The sequence below is a fragment of the Saccostrea cucullata genome, unplaced genomic scaffold, assembly GCF_032062105.1.
Source record: "Saccostrea cucullata isolate Sc308-1 unplaced genomic scaffold, CSIRO_AGI_Scuc_v1 ctg249, whole genome shotgun sequence".
NCBI classification, from domain to species: Eukaryota; Metazoa; Mollusca; class Bivalvia; order Ostreida; family Ostreidae; genus Saccostrea; species Saccostrea cuccullata.
The window spans coordinates 663,126-691,048 of record NW_026936117.1 but is presented as its reverse complement, the minus strand read 5'-3'; the positions used below and the strand labels follow the sequence as shown (position 1 = coordinate 691,048).

The following is a 27,923-nucleotide window of genomic DNA, read 5'->3' as shown; positions in this document are numbered from 1 at the left end:
TAAATAAGCTTGAATTAATACTTTGATCCATATATTCATTAGACACAGCCATATATTTTGGCTAGGGAAACATAACACAATTACACATGGTAATTTAACAAAGACAACAGGTGAGATCTTGACGACCAGCTTAATCATCATATCCATGCAATCCCCTCATTTCCAGTCCTCGGAATCCATGGAAAATTCCAGATTTAATAAATGTACCTTCAACTTTAATCAATTACTCGTTCTTACCTCATGTAAACAAACATCATGGCTGCTAGATCTATGAATCAGTCATTACCTCCCCTCGCTTCAAATCACTTCCGTTACTACGGTTGTATTATTGCGCGGTAAATTTGAACTTATAAAAAGCAACACAATTTTACATCAAAAGTTGTTTAATTATTTTAAAATTAAATTATAAGGAATGACTTTAATTCTTGGCCATATTATCGAGTATAATCTGGTTTGGGTCAGTTTACGCGTTTTTATAATACGCGTGGCGGATTATAAAGCGTAAACTGACCCAAACCAGATTATACTCGATAATATGGCCAAGAATTAAAGTCATTCCTTAAATATGTACAACTTGGAATTCCCTATTGTGGCCCCGCCCTACCCCAGCGGTCATGATTTTAACAATTTAATATTTACACTACCCAAGGATGCTTCCATATAAGTTTCAGCTTTCCTGGCCCAGTGGTTCTTGTGAAGAAGATATTTAACGATTTGTTCCTAATCTATTTCTATGTAAAATTTGGATTCCCTATTGTGGCCTCGCCCCCGGGGGTCATGATTTTAGCAGTTTAATATCTACACTACCCAAGGATGCTTCCCTATTAGTTTCAGCTTTCCTGGCCCAGTGGTTCTTGAGAAGAAGATTTTTTAGTGATCCCTCCTATTTTTGTCTTTTCTTGATTATCTCCCCTTGTAAGGGGACTTAGCCCTTCTTTTCAACAATTTAAACTCCCCTTCACCCAAGGATGTTTTGTACCAAGTTTAGTTAAAATCGGCCCATTGGTTCTTGAGAAGAAGTCGAAAATGTGAAAAGTTTACAGACGGACGGATGGACAGACAGACGGACGGACGACGGACAAAATGTGATCAGAAAAGCTCACTTGAGCCTTCGGCTCAGGTGAGCTAAAAAGTGTATGAGACTAGTGTGTCAAAAACGACTCAATGATAGATCATAGATTATTTGGCTTGCAAGGCCATTTCAACAACCAAATTATATCTATAGATTTTGTACCGGTACATCCCAATTTGTTTAATACGGTTTATTCACAAAAATAAATATAGTTTAGTTATTGTTTTATTTTGTTAATTTAAAGGTAGAGTTCACAGAATAAAGACTGCTGTGCTTCCCCATCAAGAACTGAGGTTTGGATGGACAGAGATAAGCGGAGATTTCTTTGTACCAGCAGGTAAAAATTAATGATGAAATCAATAACAAACTGGTTAAATGGGACTTGTTACACGAGATGGTGGCTTTCCAAATATTATTGTCCCACCTTCGCGAAAGCGAGGGGACATTAAATCTCATTCGTCTGTCTGTCTGTCCGTCAGTCTGTCCGTCACAAAAACTTGAACCTTGCCCATAACTTGTCCTTTAGTGGAGCTATGACTTTCATATTTCACATGTGTATTCCTTGTGACAAGACCTTTCTTTGGGTACCACCAAATTTGACCTTTTGACCTTGATCTTGGAGTTTGACCCACTTTTACACAAAAATTCCAAACTTTTACTTTGGCCATAACTTTTGAATAGTAGGTACTAGGACTTTCAAATGTCACATATGCATTGTTTGTGGCAAAACCTTTCATTGGATAACAACAATCTTGACCTTTTGACCTTGATTTTCGAGATTTACGTACTTATGAAAAAACTTTAACCTTGACCATAACTTTTGAACGGTGAGGACAAAGGCTTTTGTACTTCACATATGTAATCCTTATGAGAAGACCTTTCATTAGATACCAATAACTTTTGCCCTTTGACCTTGACCTTGGAGTTTTAATTACATTTTAAAAACTTTAACCTTAGTTACAACTTTTAAACAGTAGATACTAGGACTTTTATATTTTACATATGTATTCCTTTGGCAAGACATTTCATTGGATACCAACAACCTTGACCTTTTGACCTTGGAGATTTATGTACTTATGAAAAAACTTTAACTTTGACCATAACTTTTGAACGGTGAGGACTAGGGCATTTGTACTTCACATATGTGATCCTTTTGAGAAGACCTTTCATTGGATACCAATAACTTTTACCCTTTGACCTTGACCTTGGAGTTTTAACTACTTTTTAAAAATACTTTAACTTTGGTCACAACTTTTGAACGGTAGATACTAGGACTTTTATATTTTACATATGTATTCTTTATGGCAAGTCCTTTCATTGGATATCAACAACTTTGAATTTTTGACCTTGACTTTAATGTAACCAAGCGGAGATGAAGAACGCAGGTTCAGTTTAATAAATTTATTTGGAATGAAAAAGCAATGGCAGATCTACAAATACAAAAACATATATACAATATCATAATACACATAGACACTGAGACAAAATACTTTTATTTCCTATTCACTACAAAAATAAGAAAATTTAAGTTTACTAAGCCCAAAAACGTCAATTTCATAGTTTAAAATACCTTTCTCTCAAAATATGAAAAATACTTGAGATTATAACTTGGACTTAATAAATAAAATACAAAAATTTGATAGACTAAGAAAATTACCTTTCAAGTGGTGACAACGGGCAGCTGGTAATATGTAAGTTAAATTTCCCGCACTAACAGGGATGGGCCCATGCCTCAGTATATATAGCAGAAAAACTGGTTAAACAAGGGGGTACAAGTTTACTGGCCAATGAGATTTTGTGAGTAGAACTCATGAATGGAGACTACTACCAGATATGGCATAAAGTAAATTATGGCTCAGTAAGGCATTCAATAAAGATAAAAAATTATTTTAAATAAATATGACTCCGCCACATTAAAGATTTATGTACTTATAAAAAAAACTTTAACCTTGACCATAAATTTTGAACAGTAAGGGCTAGGGCTTTCATACTTCACATATGTAATCCTTGTGAGAAAACTTTTCATTGGATATCAACAATTTTGACCCTTTGATCTTGACCTTGGAGTTGACCTACTTTTAAAAATCTTTTTACTTTGGCCATAACTTTTTAACGGTCAGGATTAGGGTTTTCATCCTTCAAAAAAATCAACTTCAGTGTTACTTTTTAAATAAATGACATATGATAGGATGTTCGTATTACACACAATATGTCATAAAAATAACATCTCACCCACAAAGACAACGAAAGCGGGGGACCACAATTCTTTGAATTTGCTTGTTTGTATTGCCGACTACGCATGGAACTGATTTTTGCTTCATTTCAAGTAATTTTATATAAAATAAGTAAGTGAAAAAAATATGTAAACTAATATGCAGCTTAAAGAAATATTAAAATAGGTCAGTATTAAAACAAACACAAAAATTATTTTTTATGACATATTGTGTCTAATATGAACATCCTATCATATGTCATTTATTTAGAAAGTATCATTGAAGTTGATTTTTTTGGAAGGATGAAAACCCTAATCCTGACCGTTAAAAAGTTATGGCCAAAGTAAAAAAGTTTTTTTAAAAGTAGGTCCAAGGTCAAGATCAAAAGTCAAATTTATTTTTATTCAATGAAAGGTTTTCTCACAAGGATTACATATGTGAAGTATGAAAGCCAAAGCCCTTACTGTTCAAAAGTTATGGTCAATGTTAAAGTTTTTTCATAAGTACGTAAATATTTAAGGTCAAGGTCAAAAGGTCAAAGTTGTTGATATCCAATGAAAGGACTTGCCACAAAGAATGCATATATGAAATATAAAAGTCCTAGTATCAACCGTTAAAAATTTGTGTCCAAAGTTAAAGTTTTTTTAAAAAGTAGTTAAAACTCCAATGTCAAGGTCAAAGGGTCAAAGTTGTTGGTATCCAATGAAAGGTCTTCTCACAAGTATTACATATGTGAAGTACGAAAGCCTTAGTTCTCACCGTTCAAAAATATGGTCAAGGTTAAAGTTTTTTCATAAGTACGTAAATCTCCAAGGTCAAGGTCAAAAGGTCAAGGTTGTTGGTATCCAATGAAATGCCTTGCCACAAGAAATACATATGTAAGATATAAAAGTCCTAGTATCTACTGTTAAAAAGTTGTGACCAAGGTTAAAGTTTTTTAAAAGTAGTTAAAACTCCAGGGTCAAGGTCAAAGGGTCAAAGTTATTGGTATCCAATGAAAGGTCTTCTCAAAAGTATTACATATGTGAAGTATGAAAGCCTTAGTTCTCACCGTTCAAAAGATATGGTCAAGGTTAAAGTTTTTTAATATGTACGTAAATCTCCAAGGTCAAGGTCAGAAGGTCAAGATTGTTGTTATCCAATGAAAGGTCTTGTCACAAACAATATATATGTGAAATATGAAAGTCCTAGTACCTACTATTCAAAAGTTATGGCCAAAGTAAAAGTTTGGAATTTTTGTGTAAAAGTGGGTCAAACTCCAAGGTCAAAGTCAAAAGGTCAAATTTGGTGGTACCCAAAGAAAGGTCTTGTCACAAGGAATACACATGTGAAATATGAAAGTCATAGCTCCACTAAATCAAAAGTAATGGGCAAGGTTCAAGTTTTTGTGACGGACAGACTGACAGACGGACAGACTGACGGACTGACAGACTGACGGACAGACGAATGAGATTTAATGTCCCCTCGCTTTCGCGAAAGCGGGGGACAATTATATTTCATAAATTTAATATAATTTTTGGACTTTTCAATAGGTTCAACCAGTGTGAAGTTATTCCTACAAGTAACTGAGCCTTCTGTGAACTACTTACTGGACGACTGTAGTTTACAACAGCTTCCTCATAATCAACACTGGCATACTGATGCTGTCAGTAGAATAAGTAACATCAGGAAGGCGTCAGTGTCGCTCAGGTATCGGCATCAATTAAATGTTTGATAACGGCAATTGATGGCCACATTCGATTCCAGAATTTTTAACTTAGACAATAGAATAGATTCCAAAATTTTTAACTTAGACGATAAAATTCCAAATATATTTATAGAATGGCGCACGGAACACACGCTGATGGTATATCAATACAGGTAGTAATATTGTCTGAAAGACGATAATCTTTTTGATATCTGTTTTTAAATTCAAATTCGATACACCATTTCTGTTTCTTTACTGATTGCCTGTCCACAAAAAAGACCAAAAAGCTGAGCATTTAATGCACTGGACTTTTAGTCCTTTGCAAATTTATTTTTTTTTTAAAAGATTAGTTAAAGCTGCAAAAAAAATTTCTTCAAAGAACTGTTTTCATGCTCGGGACACGTTTTACAGCTTGTTCAGCAGAGACACGCCTTTCCGTTTGGTACAGCAGTAAAAGCATCTTTACTGGTTGATGACGCACACCATGCCTATCAGGACTTTATATATAACAATTTTAACTGGGCTGTCCTGGAAAATGCTCTTAAGTGGAGACTCCTTGAATGGACAGAGGTTAGATTTATAGCTGGACAAAATATCAAAAAGAATTCAGAGCACAAAAATAGGAAACATTATTTATTTATAATTTTTACTTACAGGGACACACAAAATTTGATACAGCAGTGAGAGCGATAGCGACACTACGATCACATGGGTAAACAGTTTCTTCTTTCTATTTAAATTCTTGTTCTCAGTTCTTGAAAGGAAACCGTCATTAATCTTTTAAATAATACTCACATGGTAGGAGTACACGCCATGTGTTACCGGTCTGCAGGGGATGCTAACTCTTCCATGGGATCTTATCCCATGTTTCCTAGATCCTTGTTTGTTTTGCTCATAATTTTCGTCGTTTGAATGGAATTTTAGGCTTGAATACTGTTTGTAATCTCCATATATTTCATGTAAATGTTTGTAGATTACATGTCAGGGGACATAACGTATTTTGGGCGGTAGATGGACATTCACCAAAGTGGTTAGCAGGAAAGTCCCATACGGAATTTATCAATGAAATGAAAAGGCACATCAATGACGTTGTATCGAACACCAACGGGACGTAAGTTGGGACTTTCGGTTACAACTAGAAGCAAAAAAACACATCATATAGCTCGTTAAAACGCTGATTCATTTTCAGTGCAAAAAAAAATACAAAGGTTAGCTAAAATCTCAAATTTCGTACGAAACTTTTTATCCAAATCATGCAAGTATTTACTATTTAATTAGATAATTATAATTATACAAAAGAATCAGAAAAAGCTAAATAAACAGTTTTTAAATTTTCAAATGATGTAGGCTCCTTTTTATAGGTGCTTTTATTTTCTCAGAAAGAGGAGGTTATATTGTTTTGATTCCAATTTTGCCTTTAGATTGATAAAATTTAATCCATTTTTTTTCTTACATAGTTTAGATCACTGGGATGTTTATAACGAAGCATTACACGGACGTTACTTTGAGGAACACACTGGCGACCCTGATATCATCCAAAAAATGTTCAGTTGGCTTCATGTCGCTCAGCCACAAACAAAGCTATTCCTTAATGACTACAATATTGTGAATTCAAATCTTTTTACTACGGTTAGTGTAAAACGAACTCCATAGACAGGATTCAGAAATAATTGTAAGCAACCGAGTTAAAAAGTGTTAGATAAAGTGTTTAATTATTTCGATTTCCTTTCGGACTTAAAGGATAACAGTATTGATAACACTTACTTATTTGTTCCTTTAGGCTCTGAAAAACCAGGGACTACAGCTAATCAAAGACAGAGTTCCATTGCATGGGATTGGTATTCAGAGTCACATTAAGAACTCTCAGATAAATCTTGATGTACTTAAGGTACCTTAAATTCACAAAATGTTCAGTAGTAATTAAATTGTTTCTTTACAAATATCTAAGTACGTTAACTTGACGTTTTTAAATATTGTATAATCAGTTTCTCAGTATTTTGAAATCAAAAAAGAGGATAACAAAAATAAATGTCTGGTGAGTATTGGTATGCTTTTATGTCACATGCGATGACTATTAAATTACCGCACTCATATCTAAAGCCAAGCATATACTGTATAAACACACTAGAAAATCATTAAGTGCTCATGGCTGATCCTTTCTAATATTCTTTAAAAATTCACCAATGCCATGGTATTCAACAGTAATTTTGTCTTTATAGTGTATAATGAATAATAAGATATTTTGTCTTTGTTATACAGAAAGGACAAAGAGGGTTTTTGTATTTTGTAGTACAGACTGGATAAGGTAGCAGAAGCTGGACTGAAGATCTGGATAACAGAGCTAACGATTCTAGAATCCGACAGTACCAAAAAGGCAGCGGCTTTGGAGGAGCTTCTTACTCTGTATTTTAGTCACCCTGCGGTAGAGGGCGTTCTGTTGTGGGGGTTCTGGGACGGAGCAATATATGATCCCAATGTGTCACTGTTTACAGGATCTTCTATAGCAGTGAGTATCCAATGTGTCACTGTTTACGGGATCTTCCATAGCAGTGAGTATCCAATGTGTCACTGTTTACGGGATCTTCCATAGCAGTGAGTATCCAATGTGTCACTGTTTACGGGGTCTTCCATAGCAGTGAGTATCCAATGTGTCACTGTTTACGGGGTCTTCTATAGCAGTGAGTATCCAATGTGTCACTGTTTTCGGGGTCTTCCATAGCAGTGAGTATCCAATGTGTCACTGTTTACGGGATCTTCCATAGCAGTGAGTATCTATTGTGTCACTATTTACGGGGTCTTCTATAGCAGTGAGTATCCAATGTGTCACTGTTTACGGGATCTTCTGTAGCAGTGAGTACCAATGTGTCACTGTTTACGGGATCTTCTATAGCAGTGATTATTTCATCATGAATCAACTTTGGATGGTAATTTGTGACTGATTATCGGTTAACTATCAAGAAAATGCCCAACTGTTTAAAGTATCCTCTATCCTCTATTAAGTAAGTTTAACAATACATTACAGCATTAACAGTTAATATTTTCAGGAACTTTCGTATTATTTTGGAAATTCTGGTGCGGCTGTAAACATCCTTATAACCAGAATGCTACAAAACTAATGCTACAAAACTACAAAGGTTCATTCTCTATAAGGCCATTTTCCGGCCTACGATAAAATCACTTTAAAATGTGATTTTATATAACTATAATCATTCCAGTTCATGATTTTGATGTTTGTTTTTCAACATCAAACATCTAAGTCACGTGATTTAGAGATAAAAAATGGCTGTAAGTAAAAAAAAATTGAGGGTAGGTCTATTTAAATCAAGTTTCTATGCATGTTTCTGAATGTAAATTATCAAAAATTGTTTCTTTGTGTCGGAAATACATAAGACTTAAGCAATAAATTCGAGGATTTTTGAAATTTAAGGTTCAAGATATTTTTTATGACAAGAATTCCGATGCATCCACATTTTGCATATTTTGAACGCAAATCTTTACGAAATTCACACTGTATGGTGCTGAAAAAAGTTTGATTGGCAATTTATTGAAAAGTTTTAAATCATATATAATTATATTGTAATTGTATATCATTTCTATAGATGTGGTACTTATCTTACGCATAAAATAATCATGTTAGAAATGAGGTTTCTAAACTCATAAGTTTCTATTGAACTCTAAAAGTTACGTATCAAATGTTGAATGTACTTAATGGATTTTGATTGTGGTTAAATAAAAAATTAAGAAAAGAAATTCAACAATTGCAAAAAATAAAGAATTAATAGCTTAATAATATCAATGCAAGTACATGTTGACTATCCATATACGTATAAATAGTCAATACATATAACTCAGAGCGGTTGCATTAAAATATCCATCTCTAAGTAAAATGAAATAGCGTCGTAAAATAGCTTTGCTTTTATTTTATTACTCTTGTTGCACGATACATACAATTAAAAATGCCATCTAAACTTTATGTATTTACATGTATAAAAGTTGACCCCCCCCCCCCCCAGTGTCTAACAGCACAACATAAAATGGAGTAGAATTTTAACAGTTCCTTCAAATATGCATATCAGATTCTAAAGTTTCCGTATATTAGTATACGGACTTAGGAGTTCTACAATATCCCAGATACAAAATGAACCCTAAGGGTTTGATGGGCCTTTCCAATCTTGAAACCTGTAGGTTAAATTCAGTCTCTTTCCCAGTGCAGCGTCAAAAACTTGTTTAACACGGATAGTGACAGTTCCCTGCCTAGGTCTTTAGCATTTAAGGTAAATGTCATGGGTCTCTTGGATATTATCTTTTTTTATATATAAAAAAGGTCCCGTCCTGCGTTGGGCGTTGGTTAGTAATGCAACTATGCATAAACACTTGACCTTAAGTGGATGATCTCTTTATCTGGTTGAAAAGTCCTTAAATGGGGTAAAGCAACATTCAATTATCAATCACATATTGCATTTAGGAATCTCTCTCCTCTTTACCAGTTTATTTTTCTAAGACAGGACTACTGTTCTCGTAACATATATCGATGCTATCAAAGGAGTGTGATGAAAAGACAGTCCTCTCAATATTAAGACCTAGTTTACAAAATATGGATCACGTGATACTCGTACGGAAGTGTCCATATAAAAATTATGTGTGTACCCATAGGAAAAAAAGTCTATAACACATATAATAAATGCATGTTAGCGCTTCAACCAAGATTGCTTTTATCATTTCTAGAACATATACAGCACTCATAAGGAAATACAAAGAATATATGCAATACTCATAACGGAATTCAAAGAAGTAGCATATAAAGATAAACTAAATTATCATTATAAATATAAAAGATAACTCATATTTACACCTTAAAGCCTATAAAAAGTTTTTATTTCTTAATTTTTATCAGACATTTCAAAGAAACGTCTCCACTTGTAATTTCATGACATCCAGTCTTCTCAGTCCTTTGATTTTTAGATTTTTAAGTAAAAAGTTAACATTTTTTAAAGTAAATATGCATGACTGATATTAATCTTAGTAAATCAATAGAAAATTGTACTCTAACCAAAAGTTCATATAAAGAAATAATCTACATAGGCTGATATCATTCCTTGTGAGTACTTAGCTTTTTCTGCAAATATCATAAAAATGAAGTGAAAAGTTTTTATTTAGATGTCATAACCACCTTTAACCAAATTCATAATTTGGTAGTCACTTTTTATGTCTATAAGAAGTTTACATGCAAATTTTGGTGTTGGTTAAAGGTGGTTATGTCATGTGTGGGTGTTATCTAACACAGCCACCCTCTTGAGTTTTTCCATTACTCTAATGCTAATTCGGACCGATAGTGTCTTACTTTGGGACCCTATATCATTAAAAATACTATTGTATCATTAACCAACCAATATTTATCATTGAATTGGAACATAAGCCTAGTGATTCGTGCAAAGTTTAAGGAAAAAATGCAATCTGAAAATTTGAAGTCATTGTAGGCCGCAAAACGGCCTTATAGAGAATGATCCTTTGTAAAGTATAATTGTGTTGTGCCAGTTTGTCACGATTATTCGATTTCAAAAGTCTGTACTTATAGTGCTACAATGTTTGCCTACGTACATGTGTATTGTTCTGATAATGGCCAATCCAACGAACCATCTAATCTTTCCAGTATTTCACCATCAGAATCAGAAAACTATATTCACATAAGTTCTTTAGAGCGTTTGATCGACCATTAATCTGTACTTACCTTTTTCGGGAATGAATACATATATTTACATTTGCAAGTGTTTTCCTTTATATAACACTACTGAAAGCAAGCGTTTTTATAACTGTGTAAATACAGGTATGGGGTCAAGAGGTCATAGATGTGCGTTTGGATAAACGTTCGACGTAATTTCTCTGTGACGTCATAAAGGGTCGACGCGTGTTTAGTGGATTACATACATGCCGTTGGGTTTGAAAAATTAACGCATTTCACGCGTTAAAAGTAACAATCAGGCAAATATAAAGTATGAATAAATCACAAATGTAAATATAAGTAATAAGGTATCATTTTTTGAGTTTTGTTGAGATGTAAAACGGGTTGGCACATGATCAAATCTTCCATAAAGCCCTTCGGGCTTTATGGGATTTGATCACGTGACCAACCCGTTTTACATCTCAATAAAACTCAAAAAATGATACCTTATTTCTTAAATAATGACATATTTTTTGCAAGGAAAAACAAATTGTTTTACAGGCAAATGCTGCTGGACAAAAATATTTAGATTTAGTGAAGAAAGCATGGTGGACAGATTACACCCATACAATGACTTCCGGTCAAGTATTACATACCAGTGTGTTTAAAGGAGACTACCAACTGCTAGTTAAGCATAATGGAAATACAATTCATCAAGAAAACCTGGTGATTGATTCTGCAGGGAAGGATATTACAGTCCATGTAACGGGTATGTTTGATTAGATAAAGATAAAATATAGCATTTACATCGTTCCTGAATGAGACGCTCCATAGAAAATTATCTTTGATTTCCTTTCAGACGACCATCACGTGACACAGATTGCATTCGGCTAAAGAACGATCAAAGGAAAATTTTAATAATGTTCTTTATTTTTGTTTAAATCAGCATTGGGTTATTAAACAACATGTAGTTGGCAGCATGGTCTATTTAATTATATATATTTGTATTCTGTTGGCTTTTATTGAAGTTCAAAATTGGATATTAAGCCATGCCCAGAAAAGGCAAACGAAACTAACTGAACCTTTCTTTATCTGATAAAAGGTTGAAGTAAAAATATAGTACACTAGTCATTCTTAGATTATCAGAAAATGCACTCACTTCCTCTGTGGTTAGGTCTTTCTTTTGTCGCCTCTCTCGTTGAGGCTGCAACTGAATATCTTCACAATGCGGACTTTGAGAATACAAGTTTTAATGGGAGTTGGGTTTGTGAGGATTGTATCATGACGTCATACTCAGCAGACGTTTACCATGGGAGTAAATCAATCAAAGTTACAAACAGGTGAGTTAAATGGAAGGTTTAACTGATCTGGCAGTATCAATGGATATGTTTCTATGAAGGAATATATAAATCAAGTAAGCTTTCTTCGTCTTTAACTTCGTATAATATTATATGAAATTAATGAACAGTGAACAAGCTCAGAATACCACTGAAATAATATAAATTCGGAGCAGACCCCGGATCTCTAAACAAATGTTTGATATTTTATCCTCATTAATTTGTCAATAACATGTTAATTTTTAATATTGATCGTAGGTGCTCTTGGACATCAAATTATCTGGGAGACAAATCTCTAAAAAAAAAAAAACAAACACTGATCAAGCTCAAAAAGCCATTGAAACAATACAGATGTCATTGTATTCACCAATGAATTCGCAACACTTTTCAACGAGAGGGTTATAATTCGATGGGACCTTCTAAATGGTGCATATATATTTTTTGAATACGGGTGGCTGCTGGCAAACTGAATTATTTTCCTATTGAACCTCCTTCCAATGAGATTTATTTTTCTAAATTAACAGCCTACCCTTTATATGTTAAAATAAGGTAAAATAAACCTAGCCCAAGGCTTTACATGTATATGCTAAACCAAGGTAAAATAAAACTTAATTTTACCAAATGTCCTTTCTACCAGACATGACAATTCTCGCGTGATCATTGGTAATACACTGAAATGAAATACGGAGAGAAAAGTTTTAAAGTTCAAAAGTCCTTTAAAACAATGTAAATCGGGACCAGAGCAAAAACACCTTTAAACACATCAGGGGATGGATCAGGTGCTATGGAGGAGTAAGCATTTCCTATCGACCTTAGGGTCCATTTGTTCATGTATTATTTTTTCCCACTTTAAGACATGTTTCATACAAAAGTGAATACTGCTACTATTTTTTATTATAAGAAAGGTTATATTTCAAAGGTCAAGGTTATCTAGTCTTGAATGAAGTGTTTTCGTCAGTGATTCCTAATTAGTTCTCCTCTTGATGAGTAGAATGATAAACTTTCGGTTCTGGATTTATTTTCATTTTCATTTTTTCATTAAAGATATTGTATTTTAAATCTGAGGATTTCATATTTTTCCCCGTAAAGTATACCTAGTTTTTTGTAGATTCAATTGAATCCGTTTTCAGAATTATTATGGATAAATTTTATTTACTTATTTAAATTCAGATAAGATTTTGGGATACTCCATTGAACGCCTTTCCAGCAATGTTATGGATATTTTCTATAAAGCGATATCAGACAATATAACTGGTCGTCACCCCAGGCCAACGTACACGTCCCTCCCGGACACAACTATGTCGGTAGGATGTATTTCAAATTGCTTGATATGCCAAACAATGTGACTACTGTAGAGGTTGATCTAATGGCTGCAGTCAACACTCATGGTAAGTTCTAATGGAACATACGGTGTATAGTAAAATACCATGGTGTATATACGGTATCGGTAACATCCTATTGTTAATACATGCGGGTATCTGCTTAAGTAACTTGGCAACATGTTATGTAATCTGAGTAAGAACACAGTGTATGGTATGTACTTTGGGATCCATATCTTCTTTACTGTTTTTATTTTTAACGTCAAAGCAAAAAAAAAAAGCCAAATAGTTTAGTCTTTACCTCACATTCTTCCCTTATGCAATTTAATCTGGTTTAACAGATATTTACAATTAGTTATCAGCTTTATCTTTTCAATGTTTCAAGGGAAAATTCACGGAATAAATGTCGCTGTACTTCCTTATCAAGAACTGAGATATGGCTGGACAGAAATAAGCGGCGATTTCTTTGTACCCGCAGGTAAAAATTAATGAGAAAATCAAAGCAAGATGACAGGATTGAAGATTATCGAAAGAGAAGTTGTTTTTAGATGCTTCTCTTTATACTTCTCTGAAAGAGAAATATTTTTTAACATTATGACCTAAATTTTCCTACTAACAAATAAAGTAACAATACTCTTTAGATAAGGATATATAATAAAAATTAAATAATGTTACTAAATAAATAATGTCACTAAATAGATTTTTAAAAAAATACGAATGTAAAAAGGCTACTGACGAATATGTCGATATTGTAGGAATGTCAACAATGGGGTTGAAAAAAGAGTTTTGCAAATTCCATAGTCGGGGTGATGTCCTTGTTAACGATTCAACCCTATTTTTAAGTCGTATTTGGCTGAAGTCTTTCATGCTAATTGTTAGACTTTATTTTATATAAAATATGACTACGAGTTGTTCTGTTTATCTACTTAATACATAAGGCTTATAACCGATGTGTCCTGTCAACAGGGATGCTTACTCCTCTTGGGCACCTGGTTCCATCACCTGAATTTCCGTGTCCTATCCCCTGTTTAAAGATTTGTATTGTTTTTATAGATCAATCACTGTTCAATACCTTATTTTCTTCATTGGGGTTTGAACAATAAAGTTCTATTTTCTCTGTCAATATTTAAACTTTTACCTATTTTTAATTGGATATTACAAAAATGTGAATGATAAAAACTCTCACTAGTCCTAGTTTACTCATATTGTTTTTATTCTCCTACTATAAAAAGTATATGAAATCAATGTTCAAATTAAAATCCTGAAATATGTTGTCTTGTGGGATTTTTTTTTCATTATTACTTTTCACTGCATAACATTCAAAATTTAATTATAAGCATTTATAAATGAGCTTTGTCAAAGGTTATATTTTCATGTTGATGTATATATATATATACATGTAACACACATAAATTTCTGAGAAAAAATCGAAAAAACTATTACAGTATGTAAAAAATAAACTTAGTAAAATTCCCTCTGCATTATCGTAGATTTAACCTTTTTAAATATAAAAGTACTAGTACTAGATTTTGAAATTGTTCTTGAAAAGCATTGATATTGATATTTATTTATTATTTCATCGTGTCTATTTGAAACCTGCTTTATAAGATATTGTGCTATTTTCTCAATTAAAACCATCAGTAATCATTATATTTAAGACATTATGCCAAGGATTTCGTTTTGTTGATTACATATTTAACAATCACTAACTTTGAGGGTAACTTAAAAATGTTTGAACATTTCGATATAAAATATCAGCCTATCAAAATTATCCATGAAAAAATAACTTAATCCCTACTACTGTGTACTAGTACTTCCCCAGCATTTATATAAGGTCAGTACTTTCTTTTATGCATTACTCTGCAACCGTTACTTTATTCAATTGGCCCTTTCAATAGGTACAACCAGTGTGAAGTTATTCCTTCAAGTAACCGAGCCTTCTGTTGACTACTTACTGGATGACTGCAGTTTACAACAGCTTCCTCATATTCAACACTGGCATTCTGATGCTGTCAGTAGAATAAGTAACATCAGGAAGACGTCTGTGTCGCTCAGATATCAATAAAATAGTAAAAAAAGAATTTAATTGATAACCATTTTAAAAACCATTCATAAAAGATGAATCGCAAAATCAATTCACAGGATGGCGCATGGAACACAAGCTAATGATTTATCAATACAGGTAAATGTATAAGTATGTTTTATAAATAGTTGATTTTGATAAGTTGTTTTATATACCAACATATCCATAACAAAAGAACATTTATACAGCTTGTTCAGCAGAGACACGCCTTTCCGTTTGGTGCAGCAGTAAAAGCATCTTTTCTTGTTGATGACGCCCACCAGGTCTATCAGGACTTTGTCTTTAACAACTTTAACTGGGCTGTCCTGGCAAATGCTCTGAAGTGGAACCACGTGGAGAGGTCAGAGGTTAGATATGTATTTAAACGGAATAACCTTGAAGACATAACAACTGTTTAAAAGTGAGAAGTATCATTGATTTATATTTTGATTGACAGGGGAATTCCCAGTATGATACAGCTGTAGCAGCAATATCGGCACTACAATCACATGGGTAAGAATGTTCTTATTCTTAGAAGTGTGATACATTGGCATATAAAATGATCTTTCTCTTTCAAAATGCGCGTAATATGGGTAAATGAGGTGTTCTTTGCCTTTCAATCTGTTGTGTCACATGGGTAAAATACGAGGGCTGTTAAATAAATAATGTCCTCGGTGCTCGACAAGAAGCAATAGACGCTTTTGAATGATTTAGTCTTAATGATTTAACTTAATATTCTCTTTTAATTAAAATACATGTCCGTAACATTTTTATCCAATTTCCGATTGTTTTTAGAACTCATTTTTGGGTATGACCTTTAGTATACTGGAAAATGGCAGATCCTGTGATTTCCTTGACTTGTTTCTTCCTTCTGAAAGGTATTTTTCAAGTTTGGAAATAGAAACAAGTCAAAAGGTCAAAGATCTGGCGAATATTGTTAATGTGAAAAAACATTAACTTTCTGTTTATCCCCAAAACTCCTTTACTCTTCAGGGCGTGAGGGTTTGGACGCTGTCATGAAGAAATTTAATGTAGTGGATTCCTGATTCTGGGTCCTTCCTTTAATAAACATTTCGATTTTTTTTACACAATATTTGCTTTAAAGAATCCTCCACAAATTAAACTGTCTCCCCGAATATGAATTTGAACAACAATACCACTGAAATTTAAGAAAATTGCATATAAATATGTCTTTGTGCTCTTGCAATTCTTTGCGCTTGTCAGATCTTCGCTGTTTTTGTCAAGTACATCTTATGGTAAATTTTGTTTTGAGGGTTTTAAGCAATAGATTCAAGTTTCATTATCTGTTTGAATTTCAAACAAATGTGGATAAGTACAATTACTGATATTTAAAAAAAATTGTTAAGACATTCGTACACGCTGTCGTTTTCACTCATTTTTTAAATTATAGGGTGACCTTTGAGTACTAAGCTTTTTTACGGTCAAACGTTTCTTAAAAACAGTGTAAACTACTCCCGAAATGATGTCTATCAAATTTGCTATGTGTCTTAAAGTCAATCATACATCATCAAATATCATTTGTTGAAATTAGGCAAACAGTACATAAGTTGTTATAATTTTTTGTTGGCAAGGACGGTACCCATTTTTGATGCCAATTATATAATTTTTTATCATTGAAATCCACCTGCTCATTTGTCTATAAAACAGGCTTTGATTGCTGTAAATTTCACATATTTCAGTAAATATTTCTTTGGGATTTTTAACAAGTTTTACAGCAGCTTTAATGAAGCTTTTATTTTCACTTTAGTTTACTGATTCTTTACCATTCATTTATAATGCAGTGTCTCGAATAGCCCTTGTTTTCCAGCTTCTCACAATGAAACTATGTGATGAAAAGTGGTCACATAAACGGTTATATATTCATTAAAGATTCAATAATGAGATAGCGTCAAGCTTAATGTCATATGATATCTGTATTGTATGTCATACTGTTCAGGACATTATTTATTGAACAGTCCTCGTATGCTATCTTCCTTTCCTTTAAGATTTGTGTCATATGGGTAAAAAGGGGTTTTTTTTCTTTTAATACGTGTGTATTGTTTGTTTAAGGAAACCGTCACCTTGTATTAAGAAATATTTTAATGTTTCTAGATTGCATGTAAGGGGGCATAACTTATTTTGGGCGGTAGACAGACATTCACCAAAGTGGTTATTAGGAAAGTCCCACACATGTTACATCAATGAAATGAAGAGACACATCAATGACATTGCGTCACATACTAATGGAACGTACGTTTGGAGTTACAATTAAATAATTGTTTTCTGAAAAAAAAATTATTCAAATGATTTTTTTCTTACAAATTCATTTTTTAGAAGAGGTGCATTTATAAACTTGGTACTTTTCTTGAAACATAGTTTAGATCACTGGGATGTTTATAACGAAGCATTACATGGACGCTACTTTGAGAAACACACTGGTGACCCTGATATCATCCAAAAAATGTTCCACTGGCTTCACGTCGCTCAGCCCCAATCAAAACTGTTCCTTAATGACTACAAGATTGTAACTTCAAATCTTTTCACTACGGTGATTCTAATTTTATTTCCCCTGAATTTTAAATAATGTGTATAAAGATATGAAGCCTTGGCTTTAAACATTAAATGAATTAATTTAAATTTCTGAAGGCTCTAAAGAACCAGGCACTACAGCTACTAAAAGACAGAGTTCCGTTGTATGGAATAGGTATTCAGAGTCACTTCAAGACTTCTCAGATCCACAAGGATATAATTAAGGTGCATATACAGATTGCTTAATTATAAGTTGTATAGTATGAAGTTCATCATTCAATACAAACAATATCTAAATCGTAATTTTCTCGAAACTTGTATATCAAATGCGGTAAAATATCAGAAATCTGAATAGGAAATAAACGGTTTTTATATTTAAAAATTGAATTCTTCAATTCAAAATAACCCTGCACAAATGTGAAATTAATATTATGTAATATCTGAAAAGCTATGTATTAAATGCAGATCAGATATAGGGTATATTTTGTCTTTGTAGTACAGATTGGATAAAGTAGCAGAAGCTGGACTGAAGATTTGGATCACAGAGATGACGATTTTTGAATCAAACAGCACCAAGAAGGCAGCGGCTTTGGAGGAGCTTCTAACTCTGTATTTCAGTCACCCTGCGGTAGAAGGCGTTCTGTTGTGGGGATTCTGGGATGGTGCCATACGTGATCAGGAGAGATCACTATTTACTGGACCATCTATAACGGTAAGAATCCACACGGCTGCTCATTCGGTTGAGCGCTCGCTCCGTGATTGAAAGGTCGTGCGTTCAAGCCTCGGCAGGTACTGATCTCAATATTTTAAAAAAATGGCATCAACAATTCCTTCGCTAACTTTCGGCACTTTGAAGTAAAAATTGCGGGTCCTTCGGACGATACAAGCCGAAATAACAAGGTTGGAACAATAAAAATCCTTCACTGCTCAATGACCCTGGACATGCATGCCGATCGAGTAAAGGTCTAAATTTGAAGCCCTTCATCGGGATGTTTTCGAACGGGGCGTAAAAGAACATAACGAACAATCAGTCAATAAAAATTGTGCATGCGTACTACTGTAGTGCAATTTGTGTTAAGGTCAAAGTTGCAAATTGCCTTTTACAGGCAAATGCTGCTGGACAAAAATATTTAGATTTGGTAAAGAAGACATGGTGGACAGATTATACCCATACAATTACTTCCGGTCACGTGTTACATACCAGTGTGTTTAAAGGAGACTACCAACTGCTGGTTAAGCATAATGGAACTACAATTCACCGCGAAAACCTGGTGATTGATTCTGCAAGGAAGGATATTACAATCCACGTTACAGGTTTGTTTATTTCCTTCTTAAAGTGATAGATTTCTTTGAAAAAACATGTTTTATAGTTTTAAGACTGATTTCGTTACAGATTGTTATAGAAATAATTATATTTTCGACTCTCTTTTTTTTTTCAGACGACCATCAAGTAACACAGATTGCATTTGGATAAAGAATTGATCAAAGAGAAACCATTACAATATCCTGAATTTTTATTAAATTTAACATGCGGATTTTTTAAAAACGTAATTAAACTCGACCTTCTTTGTTTTCATGCTTTTCAATTTCAATATTAGAGAGAAAGGAAGCTATTTGGATACGGAATATTTTTATTTTATATTTCACCTTCCTTTTTAGGGAACACGGTTAAACAAGTTACTCTGCGACAAAAAATAAGCCCAGCCATGATTAACAGAAAAACTGCTTTTTCCAGACGTTAAGATTTTCTTTATCTTCCCCAAATTTTTACCCTATTCTAAGGTCCTTGCATAACTCCATGTGGTCAAGAATTGAAATAAGTTGAATATGCAGTACAGTAACTACAACAGGCTGTTTTAATCAGTTTGATGTCTTTTACCCCTTTTCATTTTGAATAGGAATGTCTGTTATAAACATCCAATAGAATATTTTTTTTTTAAATGACCCTTTACCTGACCCTCATGGTTCCACATAAAAATGTCTGTAGTTTTTGTGCAGATTTTCAGTATCTCTTACCGAGAAAATTTAATGTTCATAAAGTCTTACCACTATTGATGTCATAGTTTAAACAAATTCAACTATATGCTACATGGAGATGCTTCTTTCATATCAATATGATTTATCCTGTCCTTCTTGGCTTAAAACTTCACTTGAGAACAAAGCTTCTAGGGATCCTTAATCTAAACCTATTTCTAGTATATTCTAAATCAGACTTATCACTATCTCATTACATTACATGTATACAAGAAAAAGAGTCGATATCAAGTGTAGAAGACATTAAAATTATTTTAATTTCTGACAATGTTTAAATTTATTTATTTTTAATTCTATTATAATATTATCCAATGATAAGTTTTAATAAATATGTCTTACAATCTAATGACATAAACACCGATAGGTCAACAGACCCTAGTCACAATAAACCTGTCAATGAAAAACATCAACTTTCAAGGTGTGGTACAAATAATGACTACAGGTAAATGGTTTAAAAAGGTGAAAATTACAAAAAGTGATCTACATGTGTCACAAAAAGGCTATAAAATACAAATTTGTGATCGTGGCATAAAGCATGGACCCATGGAAATTCCAGAGGCGGGATGAGCTACCAAGGAAGAATAAGCATCCCCTGTCGACCGGTCATACCTGCCGGGAATGAATGGGGTAGATGAAAATAAACCAAAGTCAAATTAAAATTATAAGCAATAGCCTTACAATTGGAATTACACTTGTTTGTCAAAATATGATTAAATAATTGTTTCTGTTGCATTTCCTCAATTTTAAATGACCACTATACTGTTTACAAAGAGATTCAAGACTCAGTTTTCTCAGCTTAACGAATAAAATGATTTTATTTCCAAACAGCATCATTACAACGACCAAAGAATTCAAGATCTTATATAAATGAGGTTGTTAAAATTTCATGAAGAATATACATAAATATAATCGCAATGCATCGTTCAATGAAAATGACAATATAAAGGCATATTAAAGAATTATTAAATAGCAGTTCCATACAAAAGAGCATTAAACATCTGCATAGAACAATGCATAATAACTATGTAAAGTATCTGAATCTAATAATCATTTAAGAAAAACATTGATTTTTTTTTCATTTGAATTAACATTTTAAGGTCTTCAATATATTCTTTAAGGAATACATAGATTTTAAATCATTCTAGCAGTGATTCCTGTTCAGATGGTCTTTGACTTCCAAGTAATCTGCATAAAGACACCAGTTTTGTGACGGACTCTTTTCTGAGAATTATATACAACCAGGGATCGATGATAGCATTCAGGAACGTCAACCGAACGAACCATAACTCCAGTCTCCCAGCGCCCGTTCTTTGTCCTGCAGCGTGTAGAAAAATATCAACCTAAAATTTAAAAAAAAAACTCTCAGCGGAAAAATTGGAGGGGAATTTATGCTTTTTCAAACTCATAAATCACAGCTAATTAAGAATCATTCAATCAAATAAGTTACTAAGTTTCATACATATAACTGTTCTTAGAAGCACTGATTGATGTTTTTAGCAAAATTTTAATGCAATAAAAACTACAAAGTCAAGCAAAAAAGACTATATGTAAATTGTTTTAGCCTTTGATATAACAACATATAATTTGATATTTTCTACATCTTTTAACATACAACGGACATGCTTGTTATCAAAGATTTACAAGTATCGTTGCGTTTTAAAGTAAATATATTGAAAACAATAGGGAATCGAGGAACATGCATATGGAAAGCACTACGAATTTTAATCTTTTGACAATAAGACAAAAAAATTATTCCTGCTTTTAATGTTTTACAAGATTACGATCAGTATTTTAGAATAATTATACGCATCCCAACAGCACTAGAGATAAAGATCGCGAGAAAAATACAAATACATTGATTACTATCTCCTATTTTCAAGCCTAAAAAAGACAGGTAAAAGTTAATATTTGTAAAAACTTTAGAAAACAAACATTTAAAATCAATGATCAATTAAAGTAGGTGAGGATGGGAGCATTAATATTCAAAGTTTTTTTATTCAACTATGAAAATATAACTTGAACAAACAAATAATAGACCGTAATTTAGACGATTACTTCATTATTAATGAGTATTTAATTATGTATTCTTATTTCATAATCCCAGTGCCTAATCAGAATAAAAGCCTTGGAAGGATTATCAGTCTTCAAAAGAATATTTAAAATATTATCTTGGACGCAACATGAATCTATCTGTTAATTAGCATTCCTCTAAGCGCTAGTTTATGTTTGTTCAATTTATGACTTAAAATCAAAGTAAAACAGAAAAAAATGATCCTCGACTTAAAAGATGAATTTAAAAAAATATATTTTTATTATTATTATTATTTTTTTATTTTTTTTTTTTTTTACAAAATACAACCTAGAATGTATGCAATGACGATAAGCAAGCAAAAAACAAATGTATTTGTAATTGTTGAACTTAGACTATCCTAATTTCCTGTAATTATTGCCTTGATTATATAATTATATATGGGTTAATTTACGAATACACTTAAAATCTGTTTTACAGTTATTCATAAAATTCTATTTTATGCCCCCAAGAACGAAGTCAGAAGAAATATTGCTTTTTGTGTTTTTTCTTTCACAGAAAGCACAAATACAGACACATACAAAATAACAAACAAATTCTGTGTGAAAGTTTTGAAAGTGAAAAATACAAAAGGAGATGGATACCAAAGATTTTATAAGATAGATCATTGTTAAATATCTCCACCTTTTTAAATAATACATATATAATTTGTCAATAGAAAATTGTGAAGTATTTTTTTTTCTTCAAATTTTGTTCATAACATCTGAAGAAACATGTACATAGTCACGTATATATGAAGACCTCCGAGAAAATAATTTGAACAAGGTACATGCACTGTAAAAAAAAAATTACTAATTAATGTCACGAGGAAAACTAGTAGATTCACTGTCCATACAATCACTACCTTAATAGTAGTTTTACCAGATATTGGTATATTTACTAGATAAGATTAGTAAATTTAGAATTTAATGAGTAACTTTCACTAGGTATCTAAGTATCTATACGACCCCCGCTCCACAACTCACTATCTTAACCAGTAAACTGAAAGTTTACTAATCACGACCAACGCTTTACGAAACACACTAGTTAAATTCACTAGGTTTTTCTTTCAGTGTACAAATGTTTCATGAATAAAAAATATAAACTCAGGGGTTATCTGATCCTTAACTTAAAGAAAAAAATATAAAGCACAAGCATAAATTGTAAATTTTACGTATAGACTTTGTACGTACAATTAGTGGACTCCACGTTGCTACGAACGACACTGTAACTGCCAGGATGAAAATCATCACGTGGTGGTCGTAGTAACCGGAAACGAGGTTCGAATCTAGAAGAGTTCCTTTGGCAAAGGGATCAATGCAAACTTTGCGCAATGTAACGACGTTTGAAATCAATGTTATGAATATGATTAATAAGCCTATTACTGAGTAAAGGTATGACATAATCAGATCACCACCAGTGGGTTCTTTGAAATTGAAATAGCACCATGATCCGGGATAATACAAGCTAACTGAACCAACACCAACCAGTTGCAACATGGATATCACTGAGGAAGTTATCCATATAAACACCACAATGACTTTGTACCTTTTCTTAGCATGCGGGGCCCTTAAAAGTGAAGGATTCTTCAAAACAATTAATCTATCTACAGAGAGAGCAGCGATCAACATAGCAGAAGCTAAATGAGTATCCACCATAACAAAGGCGGTAAATTTACATACATCGGGTGAAAAACAGTATGTGAACCGAGAAGTATATCTCTTGATGATGAAAGGATAAGTTAGTAAGATTCCCATAAAATCTGTGACTGCTAATGCTGTAAACATTTTGTAGAAAGATGACCATCGATGATCCTTCCGATTTATCCATACTAGGAGTACTGCGATGACATTTCCAAGAATACCGAAAAAGAACTCTAAGGCGGGGGGAACCCACGATGCCGTTTCCGAGTTTTTACAGTCGTTGTATGGAACAATCGTCTGGTTTTCCATTGAAATTCCGTGCATTTTGTACCATCTGTTTCTCAAAAGATACCTTTATATGTATGCTGTTGTATCCTCTATCATAAATGAAAATAGCCAGGTAATAATACAGGAGATTATATAATTTTACAGAGTTTCTGGTCGTATCAACATCCTCATTGATAATAAACATTGTGCAAAATGATTAAAGCATGCTGAATTGAACTTCATTGTACACGTTAGATAGTGTCATTCTGATAACCCATTTTCATTTGCTTTTAATTTGTAAAAATAAATGACAAGGACGTAATTAACCTGATATTTATGATATTTATTTTTAAAATGAAACAATCAAGCAAAGCAACTAAATTTGATGACCTCATGCATGTTTATTGTTTATTGCACATGTTATTGATTTTTAGCAAAAGAATTTGATCCCATAGACTACGCACTTTTTATAAATCTGAGCACACAGACACATAGACTTCAAGACAAGGTTGTAAATGACAATTTAAATAGATTGTTTTCAATAAAAACATGTGTTCCCCTTCAAGAATATAAGTGGCTGAATATTAAATGATTTTCAATCGAATATAATTCTTTATGAAAAATTAAGAATTCATTTAAAAGATCTGATTTATTTTCACAGTTTTCTTTTTGATTCGTAATTACAAACTATACGATTTTGTTATAATAAATTAATTTCTTTAAAATACTTCCTAAGGAGAATACAACAACCTACAACAACCTAACAGGTAAAATGGTCATGTTTCTTGAGAGGAAAAACATCATCTCAATTACCTTAAATCTAACGTAAAGTTTAAACTATGTACTCAAAAATATTTAATTCTGCTTTCTTTTATGCAGTTAATTATCTACTGGCAAAATTATTGGCAATGTGGGTTAACCCTTTTCTAGAGTCCTGTAAACCTGGCTGCACATGTCATCATCAAGGTGACATCAACAGTAAAGGAGATTAAAAACTGGACAATAGCCTTTAATGTGAGTTCGGGTAAAACTTTTTACATGTGGCCAGAGTAATTGTTATACATTGATCATTTAAAGGCCAAGGCAAATACAGCAAACAATAGATTCTTAATTGTTCTAGCATTGATACTTTAGACCGTGTTTCTTTTATTCATTATCACAGTTTCAGTACTGTATTATTTAAAAGTGTTTTACAAAAATACTTTTATTGACAACCGAAAATCATAATTCAATAATCAATCAATGTCATCATATGTTGCATTCTAATATTACAAAAAAATGGAACGAAAATTTTAAATTGCTTAAAATGTTTGCATAACCTCTGTAATGTTTTATCACAAATAAGTTCGAAATGAGTCATTATCCGTTATAAAAGGATTTAATGTTAACTTTATGAATAAAGACACTCATTTGCAACAATGTGTTTCAGAAGTAGTGAAAATCAGATGTGGACACCAAGGAATTTTTGGAAAATTTGAAATCACAATACCAATGACATGAAAACTTACCACTTTTTCAACTTTTATATTATTTACAACAATTCCTAAAACAAAATAAAGTCAATGCATTTTTCCGTCATTAACAGCTGCTTTTTTCAATAAAAATGGAACTCATAAATTTGCTTACCTTGTCAATGGTCATTTGCAAAATTACTTTATTGATTAAAAAATCTAATTATACACACAAGTTCTCTGTAGTTGATATTGAAAAGATACCTGAGTTCCTAATTGACAATATCTTTTTGGTTTTTTTAGACTAGGTCTTGCAACATTCTGTTGGAATCCCCATGGAAACCAATAGTGCGCCCCTTTTTTAGCAGAATCATTTTTATACATATGAAGCAGAATTTGTTCAGAATCTTATAAGAAAAAAAAAAGAAAACACTTGCTACGGTCTACAGCTCGATAATTAGATATATCGACGACGTAATGTCTATTAACAATGGTTATTTCCTTTCTTATGACTATACGATATATCCCGGTGAGTTTGAAATAAACGATATCATAGAGTCTGACACATCTATTTCATAAATGAATATTTTAAAAATAAAAATATTACTACTTCAATACAGTACTCTTGAAAGACTTCAAGAAAGAAATTAAATCAATCTTTCAACTTTTAAGAAAAGATAAGAGCAACTTTAACAGTGATTTAAAATTAACATTAGATATGTTAACAGACTTCGATTAACTGTTACCTGTTTTCCTCACTACTGATTTAAATAAAATACAATGTGATCTTTTCACAGTTATACATTATATTGTACATTCTCACTAAAATTGATTACATATTTATATATACATACATGTATATATTATTTGATTTATATGCAATACAACTTAATTGATATACCTGTGCATTGTATTAGATGTATAATTGTTTGTGACTTTGTATTTAAAAAATAAAGCACCTTGCGTGGTGCTTTAGGGCTTACTATTATGTATTTTATAGAGGGAGCTTAGTCAGGGCCCCATCCATGGCAGCTGCCCTACATATCAATTGTTCATTGTTATAAGTCTGGGAAATAAATGTTGAAAAAAGGAATATTTTACTCAAACAACGTCAATGGTAATCTTAGAACAAAGAATTTAGATAAACATCATGATGATAACATTAACTCTTCAATTGTCAACTTTCCTTACTTATGTATCAAACCTTTATCACCAGTATATGGAGTTTATATCTCTCAGTTGATTCGATACCTAAGGACATGCTCTACGTATGAACTATTCTTGAAAAGAGGTAAGATATTGACACACAAGTTGGTGAAACAAGAAGCCCCATTTAAAGTCATTATTTCGTGAGGACTTTGGTCAGCAAATACAATCTAGCAATAAGTCATGTGCAGACTGACGTTTTGCATACTAAATATTAAGCCGTTATTTACACATCAAAATTTCTTGTAACGAATTTTCTAATTAAATTATCATTCGCAATTTTTGAAAGTGTCGAATGTATCAAATTCAAAAATAAAATTTCACGATAAGTCCTTTATTGGCTTCTATACCGATCTTTCTGAACATGTGAAATATTATGAAAAAAAAATTTTTGATACCGAAATCTAAATGAAAAGTTCAGAAAACTTATGACAATACGATCAGTGTTTCGAACATTTTCAATCCACCTGTGAACCTTAAACTACCTTACATACAAGGTGCCAGTTTTAACTGTACTTTGCTATATTTATGTTGTTGTGTGTTGATCTACTCGTATTTAGATCACCCATTTGCAACCTTTAGTCAAGTCTGTACTAGTTTTCATGTAATGAGTATTTAATCTTCAAGTGATATGTTTTTTATTGGGGTATTGCATCGTTTTGAATAATTTCATTGGTCCTCTTTCTACGAATCAAAATATTGATCTTTCTTATCAGGTTATGTTTATGTATACATATTGATAACTAAGAGGCAGGTCGTTGTAGATCAGCGAGAGATAAAGTTATATATATGCCCAGGCATCATGAACAAGTTACTCTTATCCGCATTCTAGCATCTCTTGCTTTGCTTAAGTTGTCGCATAAATTTTTAAAAATTAAATAATTAAAACCAATGCATTCGTTCTAAAAGAACTATACTTAAGGTAGTCCGATCCTCGAGTTCCAAAAAGCAGGCCTTCTATAACTGAAAATGCTTACAAAAATATCTCTGAATTCTCAAAGTAATTTATATTTAACCATGCATGAATTTCTTCAAACTTCATCATTAAAATTAATAAAAAAAATATATATATAGGGAAAATCAGAACATCTCTAATAACATCGATCGCGAATAAAAATACCTTCTATTCCTTTTCTAATTGAAAATTAATCATTAAATGTATTTCATAAATTTGCTCAGCATGTGACAGAACTTATTTGTCCATTTGCAGGCGCGTATCCAGGATTTTTTTTTCCGGGAGGGGGGTCCACTCAAGTGAAAAATCCAAGCCAGAAATTTGTTGACAAGCCAAATAAAAAAACACCTTATCTCGCCAAAATGTGGAAATCTATTTCACGGGGGGGGGGGGGGGGGGGGGGGGGGGGGGGGGGGGGGGG

The 27,923-nt window shown here is 32.6% G+C and overlaps 2 protein-coding genes across 2 annotated transcripts; one reads left to right on the top strand and one right to left on the bottom strand.

Moving 5' to 3' along the window:
• Positions 1-1,321: 1,321 nt before the first annotated feature.
• Positions 1,322-19,415, top strand: LOC134244820 (uncharacterized). Its single transcript, XM_062727075.1, has 11 exons — positions 1,322-1,409; positions 4,818-4,974; positions 15,430-15,469; positions 15,559-15,717; positions 15,807-15,862; positions 17,462-17,599; positions 17,726-17,897; positions 17,996-18,103; positions 18,375-18,590; positions 18,985-19,192; positions 19,318-19,415. The coding sequence occupies exons 3-11, from the start codon at positions 15,431-15,433 to the stop codon at positions 19,350-19,352; spliced, it is 1,131 nt and encodes a 376-aa protein (XP_062583059.1). The 5' UTR covers positions 1,322-1,409; positions 4,818-4,974; position 15,430; the 3' UTR covers positions 19,353-19,415.
• Positions 19,416-20,995: 1,580 nt separating this feature from the next.
• Positions 20,996-24,004, bottom strand: LOC134244821 (prostaglandin E2 receptor EP3 subtype-like). Its single transcript, XM_062727076.1, has 2 exons — positions 23,174-24,004; positions 20,996-21,252 (listed from the first exon to the last, which is right to left on the bottom strand). Exons 1-2 carry the CDS (start codon positions 23,945-23,947, stop codon positions 21,049-21,051), a joined length of 978 nt encoding a protein of 325 aa, XP_062583060.1. The 5' UTR covers positions 23,948-24,004; the 3' UTR covers positions 20,996-21,048.
• Positions 24,005-27,923: the final 3,919 nt, after the last annotated feature.